The 25,300-nt window shown below is 42.5% G+C and overlaps 2 protein-coding genes across 3 annotated transcripts; both read right to left on the bottom strand.

Moving 5' to 3' along the window:
* Positions 1 to 6,222: 6,222 nt before the first annotated feature.
* LOC129716575 (uncharacterized) lies at positions 6,223 to 7,245 on the bottom strand. Its single transcript, XM_055666410.1, has 2 exons — positions 7,186 to 7,245; positions 6,223 to 6,942 (listed from the first exon to the last, which is right to left on the bottom strand). Exons 1-2 carry the CDS (start codon positions 7,243 to 7,245, stop codon positions 6,223 to 6,225), a joined length of 780 nt encoding a protein of 259 aa, XP_055522385.1.
* A 10,462-nt stretch (positions 7,246 to 17,707) lies between these two features.
* LOC129717482 (28S ribosomal protein S29, mitochondrial) lies at positions 17,708 to 19,178 on the bottom strand. Of its 2 annotated transcripts, none has more exons than XM_055667398.1 (2): positions 19,020 to 19,178; positions 17,708 to 18,960 (listed from the first exon to the last, which is right to left on the bottom strand). In XM_055667398.1, exon 2 carries the CDS (start codon positions 18,929 to 18,931, stop codon positions 17,759 to 17,761), a length of 1,173 nt encoding a protein of 390 aa, XP_055523373.1. In that variant the 5' UTR covers positions 18,932 to 18,960; positions 19,020 to 19,178; the 3' UTR covers positions 17,708 to 17,758. The 2 variants fall into 2 exon arrangements, with proteins under 2 accessions (XP_055523373.1, XP_055523372.1); XM_055667397.1 differs by having other exon boundaries at positions 17,708 to 18,955.
* Positions 19,179 to 25,300: the final 6,122 nt, after the last annotated feature.

The following is a 25,300-nucleotide window of genomic DNA, read 5'->3' as shown; positions in this document are numbered from 1 at the left end:
TTAATGACGTTGATTGAAAAGTCCCTGAGTTATCAGGAGACGGCGCTATGTGCCTTTCTTGATATTGAAGGGGCCTTCGATAACACCACACTTCAAGGAGCTGGATACACGCAATGCTCTCTAGCAGAGTGATCACAGCAACCTTGGGAGATTCGTCTGTAACAATGTCAGTGATCAAGGGATGCCCGCAAGGAGGAGTTCTCTCGCCCTTGTTATGGTCACTAGTTGTCGACGCACTTCTCAACAAGCTTTCACAGCTTGGTTACGAGGTCATTGGATACGCCGATGACATCGTCCTCATCGTCAGAGGTAAAGATGACGCAACTCTGTCGAGCCGAATGCAAACGGCTCTGAATACCACCATGTCATGGTGTTTACAGGAGGGTCTAAACATAAACCCCTTAAAAACAGTCCTAATTCCATTCGGCAGACGAAGGACGATCTCCATCACTCCTCCAATACTGAATGGAGTTAGACTGGGCTTCAGCAATGAAGTCAAATACCTCGGAATTATTCTGGACAAGAAACTGAACTGGTCTGCACAACTGGATCATGCCGCTAAGAAAGCGATCTCAGCGATCTGGGCCTGCAGAACTCTGTTCGGTAAGACCTGGGTACTGAAACCAGACTTGGCACTCTGGTCTTACAAGACCATTGCCCGACCAAGAATCACCTATGCTGCCCTAGTGGGGTGGCCTAAGGTGAACGAAGTGACTGCGCAAGCCAAACTCAAAAAAGTTCAAAGACTTGCATGTCTTTCGGTTATGCGAACAACTGCAGCCATGGAAGCTATGCTTTGCCTACTACCTCTACATCTTCATGTGAAAAAGGAAGCAGAGCTTGGCGCTCTAAGGTTGCAAAGGAGGAAAACTATACTTGAAGGGGACCAAATCGGCCACCTTCGCATACATAGGGAGTTCAAACTAACTCCGCTATTAACCACAGTCTCCGACTGGATGGACGTTAGGACCAACATGGATATTCCATATAGAGTGATTGAAACAAACCGCTCTATGTGGAACAATGGAGGGCCTAATCTTCCACCTGGCATCGTCAGTTTTTATACGGACGGCTCGAAAATGGGATCCCTTACGGGATCTGGTATATACGGACCCGGTATCAGGGAAACGTTTTCCCTGGGAAAATGGCCCACCGTTCTTCAAGCAGAGGTATATGCCATATATATCTGCGCAAAAATATGTTTGCAACGCAACTACAGACATGCGAAAATCGGTATATTCTCGGACAGTCAAGCAGCACTACTAGCACTTAAGTCCGTCAAATGCGCTTCCAAACTTGTTTGGGAATGCATTGAAACTCTACGGGAACTTTCCCGACAAAATAGTTCTACTCCATCAATGAGTACGAGCAATCCGTAACCTGTGCACAGCAATCGGGGCCCGCCACAAAAGACAATCAGCAAGAATGTCGCAGTGGCATTTCAGTACCCAGTGCCCTTCAGGCATACAGAGTAAAAAAAAAATGTGCTTAGAGCGACGACTAATTCGATCCGATAGTACAAACTAAATGCATCCTTGATTGTCCTCCAAGATGCATGTCGGACCGTCAAATGTTTCGCCCATGTCACAGAACAATCTTCTTAACCATACCGCCTCTTGGCTGGCCTCTCCGAGCGCGACGTATGTTGGCCATTCCCTGGCCAATGCAGAGAAATATAATCGCAGGGAATTGTAATCCGCGTTAGAAAAGGTGAAAAATATACTTTGCTGTGAAAACGTGTTTGATTCGTATTGTTGTACAAAAAAAAGAGAAAAAATATGACAGGTCGACACGGGACCTTCTTTGTTCGCTAGTAAAGAGTATGTGGTTATAGATGGGCGAAAAGTTCATCAGCGCACCGATACTGGAAATTTACCAACACTCCTCCTCGCTGATTACTTTTCTTCTCTCTTCTGACGTAGCCCAAGCATTTGCCTGAAATGCTGCATCTTCACTGATCCTAGTGGCTTGGTAAAAAAATCAGCCACCATATTTTCCGTCGAGCAATAGCACAGTTGAATCGTCTTACTAGAAACTAGGCTCTTGGCATGATGGTATTTCGTATCGATATGCTTACTTCTTTTATTCTGCCTCTCAAGCGACACAAAATCGATACAGCTAAGATTGTCTTCATTGACCACTGTAGGAGATTGTTGTTTGTGTCCCAACTCCAATAATAGTCTTCGCATCCAAGCCGCTTCCTGTGCAGCTTCCGAGAGAGCTACATACTCAGCTTCCATGGTAGATGTTGTTACACATCCCTGTTTGCGGCTTGCCCAACTTACGCTTGCTTTACCAATCTGATACACAAAGCCGCTGGTGGACTTCCTATCGGTTGTGTCCCCAGCCCAGTCCGCATCACTGTACCCGATCAGTTCCAAGTTCTTCGTTGCATCACTGCTAAATTTCAGCTGGCAATCCTGCGTAGCCATTAAATAACGTACTACTCGCTTTAGTTCCACCCAGTCTCGCTGCATTGGTTGTTTAGTTTTTCTGCTGAGGATTGACACGGATGCTGCTATGTCTGGTCTTGAGTTAGTCGCTACGTACAACAGCGCACCAACCAGACTATGATACTGAACGTTATCTGCCAGTGCTTCTCCTTCTTGCTGTCTGAAATATCCGGGGTCTAGCGGATATCTAGATGTTTTCGCACCGATAAGCCCAAACCGATCCGCAATCTCTCGTATAAAACACTGTTGATTGATTGCGTAGAACCCATCCGAATCTTTTGTCACTTCGATGCCAAGAAAATGGCTCACCTCACCGAGAGATGAAATGTCAAAACTCTGTTGTAGTTGCCTCTCTAGTCGCTTAATTTGGTCTTCATCCTTACAAACAACAATCATGTCGTCCACGTAAATTAATAGATAGATCCACACGCCATCAGCTAGTTGCTTGGTAAACAAACAAGCATCTGACTCCGATTGACGAAAACCGAGGCCGACCAACACTTCCTTAACGGTTGAGTTCCAGACTCTTGCGGCTTGCTTGAGTCCGTAGAGGCTTCTGTTCAATTTGCACACTAGTTCTTCTTTGCCCGTTACCGAATAACCCGGAGGTTGACGCATGAAAATTTTTCTTGCAACACTCCGTTTAAGTACGCGTTTTTAACGTCAACATGCCGCACTTTAAGGCCTTGGTGTCCTGCAACAGTTAACAATACCCTGAATGTCTGTTGCAGTGCTACCGGTGCATGCACTTCACTGAAGTCTTCACCAAATCGTTGCGCATAACCTTGAGCAACCATGCGTGCCTTAAAACGAATTGTTTGCCCCGTTGGATCCTTCTTTTCTTTATATACCCACTTCGATCCAATCGCGTGACGACCGGGTGGTAATGGAACGAGAGTCCACGTGCCATTCGATATTAACGACTGGTATTCTTCGTTCATTGCCTTTACCCACTCATCTTTATTCACGCTTTTCATTGCATCCTTAAAATTCTTTGGTTCACACTACTGAATCTTCGCAACACCTACCACGTAATCATCAAACCGTTTCGGTATAGCTCCGGCATTCGCCCGTTGTGATCTTCTCCCTTGCAATTCATCACTAGCACTACCAGCCTCGTTATATGTGTCATCAATATCATGGTATTTTTCATCTGACGAATTCATGTCCGAGGAAGAGTCACTCACTAAATCATGATTATCGCCATTTTCTCCACATTGCACATCACCAATTTCCCGATTCTTCATTGAATCTCCATCACTCACTTCAGCTTTCTGCCTTGAGCTATTGCTTGGCTCCTCCTGCACCTTCACGCCGAGCTCGAGAAACCTCGCATCACGACTTATGGTAATTTTTCCCGTACGCTTGTTGAGAAATCTGTACGCTTTCGATCCACAAGCATACCCTACGAAGGTCAACTTTTCGGCTCTGCTCTGCAACTTGCTACGTTTATCATCAGGCACATAAACGTACGCCTCACACCCGAAAACCTTTAGCTCACTCAAGTTAGGCTTCTCTCCACACCATAACTCCATTGGCGTTTTCTGTACAACCCGCGAAGGCAAGCGATTTTGAATGTAAGCTGCCGCCGCAATTGCTTCACCCCAGTACTGCTTTCCCAGTCCTGCATCCAGCAGCATACATACTGCCATTTCCTGCAAGTATCTATTCCGACGTTCAGCGACGCCATTCTGCTGCGGGGAATAGCCAGCAGTCAGCTGCATTTGAATACCCTCTTCGCGATAAAATTGTTGTAGCTCCTTGTTAACAAATTCTGCACCACGATCAGAACGAATTATTCGTGGTTTCTGCTGGAATTTATTTTCAACAAACCTGACAAAGCTTTTAATACATTCCTTTGCTTCCGCCTTATCTTTCAACAAATACAAAACAAGATAGCGACTGAAATCATCTATGAGCACCATAAAATACTTGTTTCCCCCAGGTGTAACGTTACTCATTGGCCCGCAGAGGTCTGTATGAATGAGCTCTAGTGGTTGACTCGCTCTATGTTCTGCTTGCTGTGGGAACAGCAAGCGCGCCATCTTCCCTTCCAAGCAATGTTCACACACGACTTTCATATCGCAGTTCACTAATTTCATACCTGTAGCTGAGTTTTCCTTCTGTATTCGGTCTATAATCGTTGGATCCCGATGACCGAATCGTCTATGCCACGTATGCTGGCAATGCATAGTGTGACTACCACCTGCAGCTACTGCAACATGCTCCGAATTTTTCAACACATATAATCCACCATTACGTTCACCCACAGCGACAATCTTGTCGGACTCATCATGGATCTCAACGCAATTTTGCTTAAATATAACATTAAAGCCTTTATCGGCAATTTTACTCACCGACAGGAGTCCACTATCGAGTTCCGGTACGTACAGGACATTATCGAGACGGATATTCACCTGCTTTCCCGAACTATTGAAACCTGACACAGTACCAGCGCCATGCCCACCGGATTTAGTACACTTCCCGTTCGCTAACATAACCTGCACACTCGACGAATCGTCCAGGGTTTCGAAAAAACTGTCGCAGCTAGTCATGTGGCACGAAGCACTACTATCCACCGTCCAGAAATGATTTTGCTTCACTGCCGAACGAATAACATGAGTCTCCTCCTGCGCGAAAAAACTCACGGCTTCCGTGTTCGAGTTAGCCTGTTTCGCTTTCACTGGCTGATTATTGCTCCGACCCGAGCTGCCTGCGTTGTTTCCAGAAGACCCTGGTACCGGTTGCTTATCTTTTGCCGCTTGCCACTTCCGACAATTCTTCTTGAAATGACCGGGCTTTTTGCAAAAGAAGCAAACAATGTCTCTGTTTACCTTTTGCGTTTTCAGTACCTGTTCACCAACAACTTGTTTCCCTTCTCTTTGCAATCGCTTCTGATACTGATCCACCAGCTTTGACCGGACAAATTCCAACTTTATTTCTTCATCGGGTCGTGCCTCTAACGCCGATGAAAAACTATGGTACGAATCGGGCATACTGCGCAACATCATTGCAATTTCTAATTTTTCATCCAGATTCAGTCCGCAATTCTGAAGCCGCTCAAACACTGAGTCCATCTCAAGCAAGTGTTTTTCGACGTCACCGCCCTCCGGAAGCTTGGTGTCACACAGCCGGTTCAATAGTGACAACTGTGAAGTTGTCGACGACTTCTCATGGTATGCTTTCAAAGCATTCCATACCGCAACAGCACTAGCACAATCTTTTATTATGGTGTACTGAGTCTGCTCAAGACACAAGCCGATCGTAGCGCGAGCTTTTCTATCAGCTTTTTGCCATACCGATGTCTCCGGTTCCGGTTTTGGTTGTGCAACGACATGCCAAAGGTCCTCTCGCACAAGAAACATTTCCATTTGAAATTTCCATGTAGCGTAGTTCGTGTTGTTAAGTTTAACTAACGAAAACTTTCCTAGGTCCGCCATTTTGCCACCACACAACACGCACGAACCGAACAAAACACCTAACGCCGTCGACCGAAAAAACTTTTCCGAATTTCGCGACAAAAACGCTACAATTCTCACGGTCTGATACTGGGACCAAAACCTGTCGGCCAATCCCTGGCCAATGCAGTGAAATATAATCGCAGGGAATTGTAATCCGCGTTAGAAAACGTGAAAAATATACTTTGCTGTGAAAACGTGTTTTATTCGTATTGTTGTACAAAAGAAAGAGAAAAAATATGACAGGTCGACACGGGACCTTCTTTGTTCACTAGTAAAGAGTATTTGGTTATAGATGGGCGAAAAGTTCATCAGCGCACCGATACTGGAAATTTACCAACAACGTACTCGGACTCCATAGAGCTAAGCGTGACATTGTGCTGGATCCTGCTGCCCCAGGAGATTGCTCCCCCTGAATAGAGGAAAGCGTAGCCTGTTGTGGACCGACGAGTGCTACTATCGCCAGCCCAATCAGCATCTGAAAATCCGTAAAGTCCCTGGTTGTTCGTGTATTGCAGCTTAGCCCCTTTTGTTGATTTTAGATAACGAAGCACTCTCTTCGCAGCAACCCAATCGTTTTCGGTTGGAGCGCACACCTTCCGACCAAGGATGGATGCACTCACGGCGATATCGGGACGAGCGCTAACACTGACGTAAAGCAGGGCACCAACTAGACTACGGTAAGCCGTGTTATCCGGGAACGGTGAGCTGGTATCAATCGATGAAGTGTACCCAGTATCCATCGGACAGTTGGTAGTCTTGGCGTTCTGTTGTCCGAATCTTGCAGTGATTTTGTCGATGTAGCTCTCCAGACATATGCTGTATTTCCCGTTCTGTCGCTGAATTTCCAAACCTAAAAAGAAGCTTGGCTCTCCTAAATCGGTAATGTCGAACTTTGCACTCAATGCTTTGGTCACTCGGTCGATCTCCGAAGATTCTTGGCAGGCGACCAATATGTCGTCGACATTGACGAGCAGATAGACTCTAAGTCCACTAACGATCTTGGTGTACAAACACTGATCCGCTTTACTCTGCGTATATTGGCATCACTGCATCGTTGTGTTTACGTGATTTTATTGCTCATTTTCGATTAAGTATTTTTACCGTTCTACCTTGCTGAAATATTAATTTGAACTTTCGTGCGTTTAATTGATCAACCTGTGATCGTCAGTAGAGTGAAGTACAGTGTCATAGTGCGAGATTTTAGGATTTTCGATCTCCAGTGAATAGTGCTTCTTGCTGGCATTGCTATTGTTTGGCTAGAGTAGCAGCACAGCATCATCCGTTTTTGTTCGTTCTGCCTGCTTGAAGGCGACCTGATCCCCGCTAGTCATGGCAAAAATATGTAAAAAATGCAATGATGCAATTAATGGCATCGACTTTGTCACCTGCCGTGGATATTGTGGAGCAATGTTTCATATGAACAATTCGTGCTCAGGTGTCTCTCGTGCTCTGTCGAATTATTTTGCATCAAACAAGAAAAATCTGTATTGGATGTGTGATGAATGCGCAGATCTCTTTGGAAATTCACACTTTCGCATGATGTCTCGTCGAGCCGATGAAACTTCACCGCTCTCGTCGCTTACAAGCGCAATAGATGAACTGCGACAAGAAATTAAACAGCTTGCCCCCAAAACAACAACCGCATTAACACCAAACTGGCCTTTGCCAGGGATACGCCGAGCAAATAAGCGTCTGCGCGGACTTGATGGATCAGCCCGGGCCGTCAGTGACTCTCAGGTAGGATCTAAACCTTTAGGGGAGAGCATCGTGTCTGTCTCTACTAGTAGTTACGCTGATGAGAAGCAAAAATTTTGGCTGTACCTATCTCGAATTCGCCCGGATGTCTCTATCGATGCTGTTACATCTATGGTTAAGGCCAATCTGGAAATCACAACCGAACCTACAGTTGTTAAGCTGGTCCCCAGGGGAATGGACACAAGTACTATGAATTTTGTCTCCTTCAAAATTGGTATCGATCCCGCAGTGAAATCGAAAGCACTTGAATCGTCAACATGGCCAGAAGGATTATTGTTTCGTGAATTTGAAGACTACGGTTCAATAAAATTTCGCAATCGTTCGGATTCGGAACATGGCACACCACGTCAACAGCTCCCTGTGAGGACATAATCCACGCCCGACCGCCACCGAGACGCAATGTTTTGAGCCTTGAGGAAGCCCCTTACCCCCCGATGCAGTCGCGTCTTTCGCAGCCAGCCCTCATCTTAGTCGTCTCGGTCCTGTTATCGGTTGGAGGAACGGGGTTTTCCGACCCGCCTCACCAGGCAAGTATTGTAATTCGTGTGAACAGATTTCGTTTCCTGATTTGACGATGAATTTTAGCAACCATGAACGAGTCAGCAGCGATCTTACTACCACCTTTAACGTGATGTCACCTACAACATCGGGACGCAATGTGCAAAGCTTTACGGAAGTCCCCCATTCGTCTAACCCAGTCGAGCCTCTTGCAGCCAGCGATCAACATAGCCGTCCCGATCCTGCGGTCGGAATGAGTGGTGGGATCTTCCAGGATGCCAGCTCCGGCAAGTATTCTACCGTTGACATTGATTTACTCTCTGAGGAGGCTTCATCTTCCAGTTGCGTTACTCTTCCACCATCTGCGCCATCTGCACGTGGTACGATGAAGGATGGTATATCGATTTATTACCAAAACGTTCGTGGATTACGCACTAAAATCGACGAAGTGTTCATCGGTGTGGCTGAATCCGAATTCGACATCATCGTACTGACTGAAACATGGCTAGATGAGAAAATCTACTCAGCGCAATTGTTTGGCGGGAATTTTTCAGTATTTCGTTGTGACCGGAGTTCACAAAACAGCAACAAATCACGTGGCGGCGGCGTACTTATTGCTGTGTCAGCAAGATTGAGTGCATATATCGACCCTATTCCTATCTGTAACACGCTCGAGCAGATTTGGATCAGAGTGAAGCTACCGCATCAATCACTGAGTGTTGGCGTCATTTATCTGCCTCCCAACCGCAGAGGTGACCAAATTTGCATCAGGGACCACATACGTTCAGTAGAAGCAATTACCTCCAACCTTAGTCTATGTGATCTGGTATTGTTATTTGGTGATTATAATCAATCAGGTTTAGTTTGGAGCTTCCCGATGAATGCGCCACCAACAGTTTACAGCTTGAAGTCTCGTATATCTGTTGCTTGTGCACCTCTCCGGGATGGTTTTAGTGAGCAGGGTTTCGTGCAGATCAATCATGTTACAAACAGAAATTCTCGCCTACTTGACTTAGTTTTGGTCAATGAATGTACGTTCCCGGTTTGCTGCGTTCGGGAAGCTGCTGAGCCTTTGACTTCACTTGACGCTGACCACCCCGAAATTGAAATTACTGTTCAGCCCTCCGCACCCATTGAATTCGTTGAAACTCTGGACGAAAATAACCTGGATTTTGGTAGAGCTAATTTCGCGTCCCTCAGCGCGGCACTTATGCGTGTCGATTGGCGTCGCTTAGAGTTGTTCGAAAATGTTGACGATGCGGTCAATCACTTCACACATATTTTGAAACAACTGATATCAGACTCGGTACCTGTCCGCCAACCTCATCGAAAGCCACCTTGGGGCAATGCACATTTGCGACGTCTGAAACATCTGAGATCTTCTGCTTTACGCGCTTACAGTAGACTACGCTGCCCACTCTCTAAATAGCAGTTCAGCTTGGCTAGTAATAATTACCGCTCCTACAATCGTTTCTTGTACCGACGATATACCTTGCACAAGCAAGCAAGCCTTCGTTAAAACCCGAAACTGTTCTGGTCATTTGTGACTTCTAAGAAAAAAGAGGAAGGTTTACCAGTATGCATGTTCTTAAAAGACGAAGAGGCCAGCACATCGCGCGAAAAATGCGTACTTTTTGCTGCGCATTTCAAGGATGCGTTTAATTCGGTCATTGCTTCAGACGCACAGATAAACGCTGCTATCGAAAACACTCCACGTGATCTCCTTCAGTTGAATATCTTCCACGTGACCGATCATCTAGTTGAAAAAGCTATAAAAAAACTGAAATATTCGTGTTCTGCTGGACCTGACGGGATTCCCTCTTGCGTTCTCAAAAAATGCATGGCAGCGCTTATTCGACCTCTAGTTATTATACTGAATCTTTCCCTTAACAGAAAACATTTCCAACGATGTGGAAGAAATCGATAATGTTTCCAGTACACAAAAAAGGAGACAAACGAAATATCGAAAACTATCGCGGAATCACGTCACTTTGTGCTTGTTCGAAGGTGTTTGAAATCATCGTCCATGAAGCGTTGTTTGTTTGTAGCTCTCAATACATTTTCGTGGATCAGCACGGCTTCTTTCCCAAAAGATCTGTAGCAACGAATTTGACTCAATTTGTCTCTTTTTGTTTGAGCCGTCTGGGTGACGGGGAACAAGTAGACGCTGTTTACACAGACCTGAAAGCTGCTTTCGATCGAGTCGACCACAGAATTCTACTGAGTAGGATAGAGAAACTTGGGGTTTCTGGTGATCTCGTAAAATGGATTAAATCATACCTGACGGACCGAGATCTCTGCGTGAAAATTGGTTCCGAAGAGTCAGAATATTTCACGAATCTTTCTGGCGTCCCACAAGGAAGCAATTTAGGTCCCCTGCTTTTCACTCTGTTCATTAACGAAGTTTCCTCTTTACTGCCACCTGGGTGTCGCCTATTTTACGCAGATGATGTTAAAATATTCGCGGTAATCAAAGCCTTATCCGACTGTCTGGAACTACAACGTTTGATCAACGAATTTGAGGCAGGGTGCACGAAGAATCTGTTGACACTAAGTGTTCAGAAGTGCAACGTAATAACATTTCACCGCAAGCTGAATCCAGTCTTATTCGATTACACCATACTTAATCATACATTGCAACGGGTAGCTCACATTCGTGATCTTGGTGTAAAACTTGATTGTGCGCTAACATTTCGTCTACACTTTGATGAAATGATCTCAAAGGCTAATCGTCAGCTGGGATTTATTTTCAAGATAGCTAATGAGTTTCTGGATCTTTACTGCCTTCGATCGCTCTACTGTTCGCTAGTGCGCTCTATCCTCGAGTCTTGCTCGGTAGTCTGGTGCCCATCACAAGCAAACTGGATCGCTAGAATCGAGTCTGTCCAGAAAAAAATTCTTCGATACGCACTTCGCATGCTACCCTGGAACAACCCGTTAGACTTACCCTCGTATGAAGCTCGATGTAAGCTCCTAGGACTTGAAACACTCGAGCATAGCAGAGTGAACTATGGGCTGTTTAATCCAATTCGATTTATGGCCGCACAATTCAATGCTGTCTACGAACTTTTCGACTTTGGGATTTCGATTGATGCCTTTAAACGACGACTCTCTTGTAGACGACAACTATTTTAAGATGTTTAGTGTAATTATGTTTGTAACTTAGATTTATTTTATCATTAAGACCATACATGTGTCAGATGACTTTACAAATAAATAATAATAATAATAATAATAAATCCTAAGCTCAGCAAAACGCTATGTAGATGCTGGTTCCAGCACCTGGCTGATTGTTTGAGCCCATAGATGCTGCGGCGAAGCCTACACACTAGCCGTTCTTTACCCTTCTCGATGAAACCAGGCGGTTGTTTCATGTACAGTTCTTCTGCCAAATTTCCGTAAAGATATGCTGTCTTGACGTCCAGCTGTCGAAGCACTAAACTACGTTGGGATGCTACTGCTAGCAAAGCTCGTAGGGTGGTTTGCTGGATTACAGGTGCGAATGTTACTCAAAATCCTGCCCATACTTCTGTGTGTAGCCCTGGGACTAGACGATATTTAACGATCTCATTGGCCGCACTCCTTTTGATTTTATAGATCCACCTACAGCCGACTGCCTTGCGACCGAGTGGAAGTTCGGTGAGCTCCCACGTGCCATTCCGATCGTGGGAATCCAACTCCTCCTTCATCGCAGCTCTCCATTGCTCTTTGTCCGGGCCAGATAATGCCGCTTCCAAGCTTTGCGGCTCATCGTCTGCAGCCTGAACATAGAATGTCTTATCAATAAGACGACGAGGGGCAATCCCCTTGTTGATGCGAGATGATCGACGAAAAATTTCATCCGGTTTGAATCCTTCGAAACCGGACTCGGTCTTTGCAGAACTGTGGAACTTATTGCTATCATCGGAGTCATCTTCTGGATCCCCAGCTTCTTCCGGTTCGTTCCCGTCATTCTCGTCGAAAGCAGGCAGCTTCAAAATAGCGTTACTTTTTGCAGGAGGAATAAAGCTTGTACCAGATTGAAGTTCCTCGTGAGTGCCACTAGCCAGCTCAAGGAACTTGGCGTCCCTGCTAAAGGTGACACGGTTCTTCGTGGGGTCTAAAAAACGATAGGCCTTTCTTCCGTCGGTATACCCGACGAACACCATCTTTTTCGCTTTTTTTATCGTCCGGTACGTGAACATACGCTTCGGTGCCGAACACACGCAGGAAAGAAAAATTGGGTTTCTTCCTCCACCAACGTTTGTACGGCGTAGCTTCTATCGCAGCAGTCGGCAGCAAGTTTTGCAGGAAATTGGCAGTTGACACTGCCTCACCCCAGTATTGTTTGCCCAGACCAGCTTCCGTCAGGAGACATCGCATCATCTCTTGCAAACTGCGATTCTTCCGCTCAGCTGTCCCGTTTTGTTGCGGACTATACAGGGCTGTCTGTTCCAGTCGAATTCCATTCGTCGTCAGAAATCTTTTCAAGTCATTGCCGGAATACTCTCCGCCTCCATCTGAGCGGATCACTTTTGGCAATTTTCCAAACTGGTTCTGCATCATCTTCGAATACTCGACGATTTTGTCGGCAGCCTCAGACTTGTTATTTGGCAGATATAAAACGCAATACCGGCTGTAATCGTCAACCATCGTCATCAAATAACGATTTCCGCTGGGAGTTGCTACCTCCAAAGGCCCACATGAATCGGTATGAACGAGATCTCCAATGGCGCCGGATGTGGACACAGATTTGTTTGGAAACGGTGCGCGACTCATTTTGCCTTCATAGCACACTCTACAATCGGATTTTACATCACATTCCTGCAAGTTCAGACCGGTTCCCAAATTCTCTCGGACGATTTTCTCCACAGCTTGCTTATCACGATGGCCAAGACGACGATGCCACACATGAATGCAATTCGGATTGTGGCCTGAAGTCGCCGTGAATGCCTTCTGCACAAAAAGTTTCAGCCGGTACAACTTTCCGCTTCTTTCAGCCTGGAGCAAAACCTTTCCATTTTTCTGGACTTCGCAGTTAGTTCTATTGAACAAGACAGAACATCCCTCGTCGGTTAGTTGGCTTACCGACAGAAGATTTCCGGCCAACGCTGGAACATGATACACCTGCTTGACGGTCACAGGCACCTCCTTACCATTTCCATTCAGCGAACGAAATCTGCTCGAGCCAACACCTACCGCCGCGATATGTTTGCCATCAGCAAGGCCAATCGTCGAATCTATTTCCGTCACATTTTCAAGAAGCGATGCGTCACTGGTCATATGCGATGTGGCTCCCGAGTCTAGACACCACACAACGTCGCCGGAACGACCAGCTAGCAGACCAGCAGCCAGACACACCTCGTCAGATTCTTTTTCTCTAACCACTCTAACCGCTTTGTGATGTTTATCACGCTCCTTCTTCTTGTCGTATTCCAGCTTTCGACAGTCCCGGCGGAAATGTCCTTCTTTACCACAATAGTGGCACACTTTTTCCTTCTTCTTTTGCTTCTTTTGACTCACTTCCGTTTTCAGTACTTTTTCTTCACTTCCTCTAACGCTGCCACCGGACTACTCGCACCGCTTTCGCCATTCGTCAAGCAACTTGCCCTTCACAAATTCCAGTGTTAACTCAACCTCGGGGCGGCTTTCCAACGCCGTGATCAACCCGTCGTAGGAATCGTTAAGGCTCGACAAAATAATGGCAACCAGCCAGTAGTCCTTCAGCGCATCACCCATATTCGACAGCCGATTAGACAGTTGCGTGATATTTGCCAAATGATCGGCCATATTCCCATTCTCCGGCAAGTGCATCCGGAAAAGCTTCCGCAAAACTTGAATTTTAGTGGCAAGCGATGACCGTGCGTGATAGTTTTTCAGTGAAGTCCACATCTGGCGAGCCGTGGTGCAGTGTAGTACTTGGCACGTCTGGCCATCTTCGATTGAGAGGCCGATCAGAGCCCGAGCTTTTCCGTCTTTGTAGGTCCAGGACGAATTCGGCGCTTCCGGCTTCTCTTCATCGGCGACATTTTTGACTCCTTCTCCAAACAGCACTAGCTCCATACGAAACTTCCAGAGCTCGTAGTTAAAATCATTTAATTTTTCTACGCTCAAGCTCGCGTTCGATGCCATGGTGCTAGGATTAGTTTTGGCAAAGCAAAAAAAAAATGTCCACTTCACAGTTCGAAATGCTTTTGTCCAAAAAATATCACTCAATCCGATTGTGAGCTGATTGTGAGTGAGCCACGCAATACGAGGGGCGCATGAATGATGTCGGCATATGGTGTATTTCCTAACAACATCGACTATGAGAAGGCATATGACTCGGTACCCCATCCGTACCTCAAGGCGATACCACAGACTAACAGACATAACACGTCGAACAAATTTTCAATAAAATCATCGTTCGGATGATTTCAGTACTTTACGTTGGTAACACTAGCACCATCTGCTGTTCTGTTCGCGCTGCGTCATGTGTTTCGACATCAGCGCCAGCGTTACTGCATGTGTCAAATGGGGAACTACAAAATATGTATGAGATTGCATGACAGCGCCCCAGACGACGTTTTCGCGTTATTCGATTGAAAATTTTAAATGCACGTTTTTTGTGGCGATGGAGCTAGGTTACAGTGTTACGTCTGTTAGTTTGTGGTGTCGTGTTAAGCATAGTTACAGCATAGTTTACCAAGCGAAGTGAAAAATTTGACAAGTGAAAAAGCGTAAATTTTCGCTTGCGAAATCTGTCGTGAAAACCCGTTTGTGGAACACGCAGGTTTTTCACCAGCCTGCAGTTTACAGTTCAGGTGAAGCGAAATTTATGAGTTTACACTCCGAGCGAAGTGAAAATAGGCTGTAACCGACAAAATAAAAACGCACGCAAGTTTTCGCTTGCTACTGCCTTTTCACTAGCGTTTGCATGCGTGAAAAAAATAAACCCAAGTGAAAAAGATGAGATTTACAACCTTCGATTTCGCTGCATCAAATTTGTTTACAGTTCCAAGCGAAGTGAAATTTTTGCAGGTTGCATTTTCCACGAGCGTGAAAAAATTACCATTTTGTATGAGATTTTCACTTCGCTTGGAACTCTAAATAGGGCTTTACTCTGGAATGTGTCATTAACATTCTGCTCCCGCTATCTCCTCACCTTTATTTGCCTTATTTAATGAAATCCACTGTCAATTTCGAAATGGTGAAGGGCTAAAAAGAAAAAGGGTAGAACGCAAAAAAGGGTGTTCGGCAGGATGGGGTAAAATATGCATTTTTCGCTTTTTTTTCAGTAGTTGCAAGCCCCAAAGAAAAAAAAATTAAATGATCGGTGTTAAAAATTAAGACATTATTTGGGTAATTGACAACTTTTGACGGGAAACGTCTATTCCCAGTAGGTTGAGCTCATCAGCTGCTGCATAATGGTAATTATGTGCGGTGATGCTCGGAGTACCTGTCGATCTGGCGACTGTAATCGAGTATCTTGTTGCAGAAGTGTTGAAGTCGGCGGGGAACGCTGCTAGAGATCATAACGAAACGTGAATCATCCCGCTTCAACTGCAGTCGATAATTCGTAATGACGAGGAGTTGAACAAGCTTTTGTCTGGCGTCACTATTGCCCAGGGAGATGAACGACGATGAAAGAGGAAAGCTCTATCGAAATGACTCATGTGATGGTCAATAAACATGCTTTGTCCTATCGTACTACTTGAATCAATAAAAATTGTCGACAGAGATTATATGAAATATCAAACATGTGAAAATTTTATTGATATTGAGATTTAATATAGTTGAGCAGCTATATTGGCGATTTTCATCAAACCGTGACGTGAACATTTGTACCATAGCCTTGAGCGTATAACTTTTCATTGTGAACTGGGCAGATCGGACATCATGATAGACAATCAAAATTCAATCAAATGAAAAATGAAACTCAATATCCCTTGATTTTTAATTTGACCTGGCTGAAAAAGGTATCAAATATTGGAAAAAGGTGCGCGTATCTGATCATGGCAACATGGTTTCGGAATTATACTTAAAATTGAAAAGAAAAAAACATGTAAGGATGCTCAGAACCTAGCTTTTATCTTAAACCAAACGACTCCAACTGACTTCTGATTAACCTCACTCTCGTTTCTTACTCAAAATAATTGCTTGACCTGGTTTACCTTTACGTCTCTATTTCACATTCTGCTTGCTTGAAAGCGTAATAACAAAGACATTAGAAAATTATGCTACGAACCTGTCTGGGACACGGAATTTCCCTTGGTTCGACCACGGGAAGACTGAGGCTGTGAAAAACACAAACACTGGAAATGTGACTGTCATTCGAGGCAAATATAGTATGCCAAAGGTAACTACGATCGGAACGCTTCAGTTCGCATTTCCAATCCCGACAAAATCATAAACGTCTCAAGTGAACGATTGTTACTGTTGTTGTTGTTACGTTTGCGTATTCGATTTAGACTGTAATCAGTATGAAAATCTAACCTGCAACCAATTACTTCTACACGGAGTGTTGTTTTTGTCGCTGTTGTATGCTTTTAATGCTTTCCGGTGACGTCAACAGGTGCCTTGGAGAATTGGTTTCAGCAGCATGTCTTATGGCGGCTGCTATAACAGCGGAAAAGGTCCTTTTCTTGTTTCCGGTACACACACGCACACATTATTTTTTATTATTACTCCGTTTTATGTTATTGTTGGGAATTATGATGGGGGTGCGTTATTGCTGGAAACGTCCCGCAATAGCGAGCGTCTCCATTTGATTGGTAATTCGGATACCGATTTTTCCGGATCGGAAACTACTTTCGGAGGCTATATTTAGATAAAAAGCAGCCAAAGCGATTTAGCAAATCTTAATGGGGCTAACCTCGATACCAAAGTGCCAGTTTGTTAGATAGTTCGATACTGGAAAACGAGCAAAGTTAGACAGCAACATTTCCAGTACATGAAATACAATCAGCCTGTTTTCTCTGGACTAGCTTTAGTCCAAACGAAACTATAAGGAAACAGAAGCGCCCATTTATCGGTGGAAGATGGTCGTAAATAAATTAGTACCCACGCAATGCAACGCCTGCTTTGCTGTCTGCCAAACGTAATACCCTCGCGGTTTCGGACTGTAAATGTTCCGCATCGGAATGGGCAAAAAAACACCAAAACAAAATAAAACCAAAGAAAATGAACGGTTATGGACTCTCTTTCTCACTCTCTCACTTTCGTTGGGAAAACCAACACCCAATTGTGCCAGCCCGTTTGTGGTATTAGTTTTCCTTAGAAAGGATAATCAATGGATTATTCAATGGCCTTCCAGATGGCTTTGGGTGGATTACTTCTGGAATTGATTATTGCCTTTTTAAAGCGCGAGCTGTCTCTGTTGTGATCCCTCTAGCACTTCTGGTGAAATTAAGGAACTTTAACCGTTTTCTGGCTTTTGGCTTAGGTCAAAGCCTGTTATAATTTTACATCATTTGCAACTGAATTAAGAGTTCTAAATATGAAAATAAAACATCAGAGTGCTCAAAATGATTTTTTTAAGTAATAGAAAAAACACTGTGATATCAAAAATTACACTGCAACTTTTTAGCTAAGCGCAACTTATTTATTACCACCCAACGAACGGTTGCCTATCTACAAACTGGCACACAACTGCATCAGCTTGAACGGGTTCCGTCCGCTGAGAAACTCCAGCTCTTTATCGAACCCTGGCTTAGTGATTTGCACCCACTTCCGGTTCAGATAGTACTGCACACAACTGTGAAACTCCTCCTCGCTATAGTTATCCACCCGAACAGGAACGAACGGATCCAGATGTTCGAAACCCTCGCGTCGTAGCAAATACATCGGCAATTCCGACTCCATCCGATCCTCCGTTAGTGCCATTCGATCCACGGCCAAGATGCACACCCCATTGGACCAGCTGGGCGCAGTGATATCCAAAAAAGGTTTCGTCAGCGTCAACTTGTCCGGTGTCACGCGAACCTTATTTTCCGCCAGAATTCGCGTATGCGGATGAAAGAAAGCATTAAATCCATCGATAACAACCATCGTTTTCAGCTTTCCCTCGGTTGATTGCTGCCGCAATTCACCCAGAAGAGCGGCTATAGCATTACAAGAAAATTTCACCCGATTGATGCCATGTTCAACAAGCTCCAGCAACGACGCGCCTGCCGGAGTCGTCTCGCGTTTACTCCAAACATATTCCCGGCTTACCTTCAAGTCGAGCTTCGTTAGCAGTTTAGCATTCTGGTGTTTAAAATGACTCAACCAAGCCGCCCCGTCCAGGGGCAAATCCAGCTGACCCTCATGACTGCTAGAGTTAGCCGTCTCTTTCGGTCGCTTCATCCAGTTCGGTACCCACGGGACATGAACCAACACAAATTCCTGTTTGAAGCCGTAATGTAGCAGGTGTGCCAACACCAATGACTTTCCGGTACCATCTTTACCGTACAGCACGAACCGATTGGCAGGTCGCTGAAAATCGGTCCGACGCAGATAGTCGATAATTTCCACCGCTGGCTGCCGCACCATCAGACAGCTTTCGGTGAAAGTTTTAATCTGTCGCTCGAAGGTCTTCGGGTAGCCTCCGTGTAGGTAGATCTGTTTTTGAACGTCAGCCGGCACGGTATAGAAGCGAGCGAGATGCGACTGGTCGTGGTTGGCCGGATCACTTTCGCCGGTACGAAACTCTTCCCGCCCTTTGTGAGTGGTTTCTGATGCGGCGGTAGCTGTTGAGAACGGGGAAATCGCGAACGTCGTCGGTCGCAGTACTAGCGAGAGACTACCGGAGCGGCGGAGAAACATGGTGGGTCTCGCGTGTTGCGTAAACTGTACTGAAAACATAACAGCTACAGCTTGAATTGATAAAACTACAAACGGGATTAAAGCTTACCTTAAAGAAATTGGGTTTTTTTTTCCAATATTAGTCTAAATATTGAAACATTTATTAGTTGAATTTCTTATTTGATCTTATGTATGTTTACGAGTGGCGACCGGACCACAAGTTTATCCGTTTATCGCCTTTCAGTTTTGTCAGTTTTGTTGACTTTCGTCAGCTCAGTCACTAAATTTCTGCCACCTTTCGAACAAGTAACTCCTCTGTGTGTGAAAAGGTGAACTACACTACTGATATTACCGCGACGCACCGTGCGTTGAAGGTACGGAAAAGCAAGACAAAAATACAAATCAAATCAGAAGGTGATGATTTTCGCATTTAAAGCATTGTGGTCATGTAGTCATGAGTCAATCAGTGTTTTAGAGCTTTTCATTAAAAAAATCGTTCTGTTTTTAGAAATGTGCAATTTGCTTCTAGAATAGTCGGTGTTAAGTCAGACCGAACCAAGTCGCAAAATTGGAAAAAAAAAAAACGAGTTAATGATAGCATTGAATCAAGATTTACTTAAGCTACATCACACAACAACCAGAGTTGATGTATCTCTCAAATAGCAAAACTTATGGCATATTTTTTACTGAATGATCAAAGAAAAGCAATCATAGTGTTCAGTCAGAACGAAATAAGTGTTAGGTTATTGGCCACTACAACCCAGTCACATGTTGGTAAAAATCAGCAAATAGACGAATATTTGAGCGATTTTTTGGATTTCTCTTTATTAGAGGATACTTTCTTTCATCATTCATCGGAATAATGTATGTTTTACACACAGAAATGTACTTGATTTGAATGTATTTTTTGACAAGTTTTGCTATCGCTGACGCTGACGCTGACCATATATCACGCTTTATAGTATTCAGACAGTGTGGACCATTGTGCCAAACAGAAAAAAGTTGTAATTACCGAAACTATTTGTATTGGTTTGAAGTCAGCATAAGTTGATTTCAAAGCTGCCAGGCACCTTATAAAAAAGTTCCAGAACCCGTTAGCCAAATGAGTATACTTTACCAGTAAAAGAAAAAGGTGTAAATGGTTATGATTGAACAAATAACTAGAAAATGTTAGTCTTTAATGTGAGTAACACAAAAATTTGCATTTATTAAAACAAGTTCCGATTATAATAGTGATTCTTACCTCAAGAATAACGATTCTACCTAAAAATCATATCCTGAAAAGGTTGATAAAAATGATAGTAAAGTGAGAGAGGATGGTTGCGAAAACATTCATTGAGTTTGTTCAATTACATTTTATATAACCTGTATTGTATGCTGAAGAAGCAAAACATAAAATTTTAAAACTTTTCAACTGTTTGATTGATTGGCTATGAATATTTGATCAGTCACAATGAACCAACTCATTAAATATCATTCTTTTGTTCAGTCACAGTGGACCAACTTCACCTAGTCAGTTATGTTACCGGTCATTGTCAGATTCATAACGCTGTTTTTCTTAATTGTCACTTTACATGATACCACAGATGACTAGAACAAGATACCTGACTCTTGCAGAATTCATCGGACATGATTGTCGTTGCTGTCGTGTGAGCAAAAGTCGAACTAATTTATACACTGTTGATATGATGTATACTTAACGTCAAAATCAACTGACGACAAGGCCAAGACATGACTGCTGAAAGGTGAAACAATTTTTTCAGTATCCATGTGGACGACTGTACGGTGCTGCCATCCGAAAAATGATAATAATGTGTACGAATGTTTAGTTCTCGAACATGAAACTGTCCGGAAGAATCAAGAATAATCGGCGCATCATCTTAAATTGAGCGTACCACCAGAAATTCTTGATAACCGCTATGAGCACGCTCCACAGCCAAGTTTTCCACTCTTTCCGAGGTTAATAAAGCAAAAATCGGGTGCCCCGATGAACCTGACCATATGCACAATGGTGCTGAAACCTGGCTTGCGACATATCAAATTTCAAGTGTTGGTAGAATGGGACCTGAAAATAAATATAACCCCTCAATATAAACTCCCACTCTGACAGTGAATGTCACACTTTTATTTTGTACTTTGAAGTGCAAAAAATATGGCAATAGCATTAAGTGCAAAAATGACAATATCATTAATCTGCATGTTATCTTAAGCGTCGAGCTGACCAAACTGCTACACCTTTTTCATATACAATCTTGAGCAGCTCAACGATCGATGACGGTCGTATTCAAAATGTATGAAAAATATGGAAGTTAGGTATCTTGTTCTAGTTATCTTTGATGATACAGTCAAAGAGTAACTCCAGCTCATAATACCAAAATTACGCGGAAATATGGAAATTATCAAAATTCACAGAGTAGTAAACTTCAAACTCGTTTTTCTCGAAATAACCAAAATGCTACTTGGTCCGGTCTGACTTAACACCGACCAAATGTGCATTCAAAAATATATTTTTCAGAATTTCTTCTTTCAACGAATCAATCCGCAAAAACGGTTACTTACGATTATCTACGTTTTTTTAATCGATAAAATGAACGATGACGAAAAATATTTAATAAAAAATGAAGCTGGAAATTTTTGACATTCTCGCTGGCATAATACAGCATAACGTTAAATGTCAGGGTGCTTATGTCAGAATGCGATGATGCTAAATGAAGTTTTATAAGATTCGTTCTTGCAATTGTACTGAACTAGGATAGGGAACATATTCTAAGCAGCTTTAGGAACCACGTGTGTATTGAAACGAAATACGCGAAATGTGTTGGGTGAATTCAAACAGAAAGTATATCAATCTGTTTTCTATCTTTTTCTCTGTCAGAACTTGTTTTCATATTGTAAAACTATGTTAGCAAACTTTAACAAAGTTACCAATCAAGGGACGCTATTCCAATCACCCCGAACCTATTTTAAGCAGTTTCCATCTGTTTTGCAGGCGTTTTTTTTTTTTGCAGCACCCGAAGTGGCTCCTGAATGGCTGCAATATAGGTCGATTCGTTTAGAATGATGCCGACGATGAAAACATAATTTCTGATTCATTAAATTTTGTTTGAGCTTTTTATAGAATCACCACAAAGTTGTAAAGTACTATTTTTTCAAAAAAAAAATGTATTATTCGTTTTTTTTGACGATTCGGACAGGAGTTCGGGCCCTCATGCAATTCCTGCAATCTAAATCAGCCACGTCAGAACGAAACCCGATTTCACGAGTGTGGTTTGGCGACCAAAGTATGGCGTACAGAAGCCTAGAATCAGCACAGCGTTTGAAAGTTCTAGTTCTGACTGATCGCTTGCTTGCTTCCCCTAACACGGTCGACTGAATGTTAAAATGTTATAGACGGATTTCGCGCCAAATGAACCCGCGGTTGGCAGCACCCTCTCCGAATTGGTTGAAACTTTTCGGGTGTGAAGACATCACCTAATTAAGCATCTCTGCATACTTACTTTTTCCAAAATTAGTCTAGACTGTCTTCTGAAAAGGGCGAAACTTTTTTTGCCGATTTTTTGTAAATCAATATAATTCAAAAACGGTAAATTCTACAAGAAAGTGTTCTATAAGTAACATTTAGGAAATTGTCTGAATTTTCATAAAAAAAATTATATATCAAGTACTACACCGAAAAAAATGCAATTTAAACACAAAACATCGATTTAAAAAAAATGGTCATCTCCGAATTGGCTAAAAAAAATTTTGGTGAAAGACAACATTGTTGGCTATATTTTGTCATACATCGCAACTAGAGCATATTTAAGGAAAAAAAGTTATTCTCAAAAATAAAAAATTAAAACGCAAACTAAAACTAAGGTATATTATTTTTTCAGTGTAAAACAACCTGATAGAATGAAATACTTGTTATGTTTTGATTATTTTAGTTTTAAACAATTTAAAACAAGTTAAACTCAATGCCTAATTTAAATATGTTATGTGTATGCATGTACCTAAAATTCATTGTATTACAGATGTGAATGCTTCTCACATCTTATGAACCTGCCTGATAAATTAACCTATGAAAGTGGTGTTAATATGGAAGAAAAAATCGATTTTTTTACTTCATGATTCAAATGTTTTATTTTCAAACATAATCACTTAGCATCTATTTGTTACCACTACTAAATACAGTAAATATTTTTGGATCATCTTCTGAACTAGAATATCTTTTAACTGCTATTTGATTATTACTTAAAAGTACAAAATTATGAAATTTCTGTGTTCCAGGTATAGGTTTTACTTGACTGAATAGTTCTTCTAGTTCCTCTGACATTTTTGTTGACAATTTAGTTTGTTGTTTGACAATTTAGTTATATTTAGTTATCTGTTTATTGAACTACCCAGTCGTAAAGTTCTCTTGGAGTTTTAAGAGTATTTCCGTAATCTCAGGCAAAACTTGCTTTCTTTGCCATTCGTTTGAGAGTACCACCGATTGCGTCACAGGGACCTTTCCCATGTGATGTTGCGAAAAAGCGCCACTCTACTTCTAATTTATGCCTTAATTCGAAATCACACAGGCTCGTATTTTTTTTTTATAATGAGCAGCTGCTCCATCTGACATAAAAATAATTTTTGAGAAATTTTTGTAGCAGTCAAAATACCAGCAGCAGCACTCCTCTCGGGAGAAAATTACCTACCGCGTTTGGGTTACCTATGTTCTACAGCAGGATTTTGCTTCCAGAGTCAAAAACAACACTCAAACACTGATTCTACAATTACCTAATTCATTGACATTACACATTTACACAACATAACAAGTATTTCATTCTATCAAGGTGTTTTACACTAGAAAAATAATATATCTTGGTTTTAGTTTGCATTTTCATTTTTTATTTTAGAGAATAACTTTTTTCCTTAAATATGCTCAAGTTGCAATGTATGAACGAAATGTAGCCAACAATGCTGTCTTTCACCAAAAATTTTTTTAGTCAATTCGGAGATGACCATTTTTTTTAAATCGATGTTTTGTGTTTAAATTGCATTTTTTTTCAGTGTACGACTTGATATATAATTTTTTTCATATTTTTTTTTATGAAAATTCGAACAATTTCCTAAATGTTTCCTATAGAACACTTTCTTGTAGAATTTACCGTTTTTGAATTATATTGATTTACAAAAAATCGGCAAAAAAAGTTTCGCCCTTTTCAGAAGACAGTCTAAACTAATTTTGGAAAAAGTAAGTATGCAGAGATGCTCAATTATGTGGTGTCTTCACACCCGAAATATTTCAACCAATTCGGAGAGTGTGCTGCCAACCGCGGGTTCATTTGGCGCGAAATTCGTCCTATATAAGAGCTTCATCAGATGATAAACACACATTTCATCGGATATTAAATTGAACAACAGAAATTTGAAGAACAAAAATGAATATTTGAAGAGTTAATATTTTCTCGTTTTGCGCTATAATCCAAAGTTAATTATCTTCATTTACATGCATACTCTGACTATTATTACGTGTTACGTGCGTCGCTTAGTGTTTGGCTACGGTTATGCAGAACGCAAATAACGGCACGATGCGATTCGGCAAGACGAAATGTGTTGAAATGTATAGCTCTACTTCGCCTTAAAAAGAGCTGTACATTTCACCACGGTTAGGCGAATCGCATCGCGCCGTCATTCGCGTTCTGCATAACCGTAGCCTTTGTTCCGTTCTCGTTTAATGATGTCGTATTAAATGTGCATATCACAATTCGGCAGCACTTCAACTTCTCATTTGCACAAAATTTAAAAATATTCAATGAACTTCATTCAAAATATCAAACAAAAAGAAATTACAATACTGCCAATGAACGGTCAACGCTTTACTAGAAAAAATGACTGACACGCAAGCAGCCGAGTTATCTTTTTTGTAAAAGTATTCTACTTCAACCTTGCGGTCGTGGCTTTGCATATAACCTTCCTGTGATTTTTTCCAATGAAGCATAGAGATGCGATGAGTATCATACCGAATTTTTAATTGAACAACAAATGATCCTTTTTTGGACAAAAAAAAATGATTAAATATTTATTATTTTTTCAAAAGTTTTTACATTAGAATTAAAAGTGAAATATTATTTTGACCTGCTTGCACTCTGAGTATAAAAAACAGGTATCCATTCAACTCCACTTTTGCGTAAAGAATTTCAAAACATTATTAACACTTTTTTTCAGAACGATGTATCGCCTTAATATGTATCTGTCAGTACGAACAGAGTTTTGTTGTCCTTCAGTCGCATAGCTGCAATTGGCTACGCGCAAGATCGTAGCAAACTATTGCGTAATTTAAAGTGCGCTGCATCTTCTGTAATGTGGTTCCATCCGACGAACAAAAAAAAAACCGATTGTCGTTTCATATCGCAGCACAATACG

Source organism: Wyeomyia smithii, chromosome 1 (genome assembly GCF_029784165.1).
Source record: "Wyeomyia smithii strain HCP4-BCI-WySm-NY-G18 chromosome 1, ASM2978416v1, whole genome shotgun sequence".
In the NCBI taxonomy this organism is placed as follows: Eukaryota; Metazoa; Arthropoda; class Insecta; order Diptera; family Culicidae; genus Wyeomyia; species Wyeomyia smithii.
This window is presented reverse-complemented; position numbering and strand designations above follow the sequence as displayed.